The 1,038-nt window shown below is 52.0% G+C and overlaps 1 protein-coding gene across 1 annotated transcript; it reads left to right on the forward strand.

Moving 5' to 3' along the window:
- Window positions 1–281: 281 nt before the first annotated feature.
- PHALS_06783 (polyprotein) lies at window positions 282–944 on the forward strand (the record flags this gene model as incomplete). The annotated part of the gene is made up of 1 exon (XM_024720133.1): window positions 282–944. The coding sequence occupies one exon, from the start codon at window positions 282–284 to the stop codon at window positions 942–944; it is 663 nt and encodes a 220-aa protein (XP_024585362.1).
- Between the last annotated feature and the right edge of the window lie 94 nt (window positions 945–1,038).

Raw genomic sequence — 1,038 nt, forward strand, 5'->3', positions numbered from 1 at the left:
TTTTCCATTTTACCATCGCGAGAACAAGTTGAGATTGAGATTGACGTACATTGTTTAGGATTATGAGCCCAAAATCGCTCGGCCCGAATGATGTCCTACAAGACGATAGCTACTTCCTGTGGGAGTTCAACGCTAGGATGGCGTTGGCGCGCAAGAACCTCCTCGGTCATGTGCAAGTCAAGTCGGAGAACGCGATGGAGCCACGCTCGGCAGAGTAGGAAGCCTCCGACATGAAGGCCCTGGGCATTCTGGTTCAGTTGTTCAGCCCCAAGTACCAAACAATGGTGAGAGAGTCGAGATCAGCCCGTGAAGCTTGGGAGACGCTACAGACATTCTTCGTGCAGAAGAATCTACATAACCGCGTACAGCTGAGCAAACAGCTACATGATTTCGAGATGCCCCCCGGTGAGAATTTGATGGACCATTTGATGCGTTTCGAGGACCTCTTCTTGAGGCGGACCGGCGAGACGGTGACAGACGACGAGAAACAAGTTACTCTGTTGGGGAGTTTGCCTGCAGAATATGACGGGATGATCAAAATCATCGAGGCCCACGGGTCTGTGACGTTGCTAGATGCGAAGGAGATGCTACGACGAGAGTATGAAGCTATGAAGAAACGAGAGAAACAAGAAGGAGCGTTTAAAGCGGTTGCGCAGGACGCGCGCAAGGATCGCAGTCGTAATGGCTTGGAGTATCGCGGTGGTGCTCGAGACCAAGGAGGTCGTGGACAGGTCAGAGGCGTAGCCAGCAGCGTGTGCATCAACGGAATAACACGTTCTTCAGCGGGCGATGCTTCGAGTGCAACGAGGTTGGTCATAAGCGTGTTGACTGCCCTCAACAACGCAATGATTTTGGTGATGACTCGGGAGAAGTCGTATTTTCGGTCAATGATAGCAAATGTGCATCCAGTTGGCTGCTGGATAGTGGCGCCAGCTCGCACATGAGCTTTGCACGAGATGAGTTCTGTGAATATCGGCAGATAGACGTCCCAATGACGGTGACAGTGGCGAACGGGCAACAACTGCAAGTATGTGGGGT

The sequence above is a fragment of the Plasmopara halstedii genome (assembly GCF_900000015.1).
Source record: "Plasmopara halstedii genome assembly, contig: Scaffold_3060, whole genome shotgun sequence".
In the NCBI taxonomy this organism is placed as follows: Eukaryota; Oomycota; class Peronosporomycetes; order Peronosporales; family Peronosporaceae; genus Plasmopara; species Plasmopara halstedii.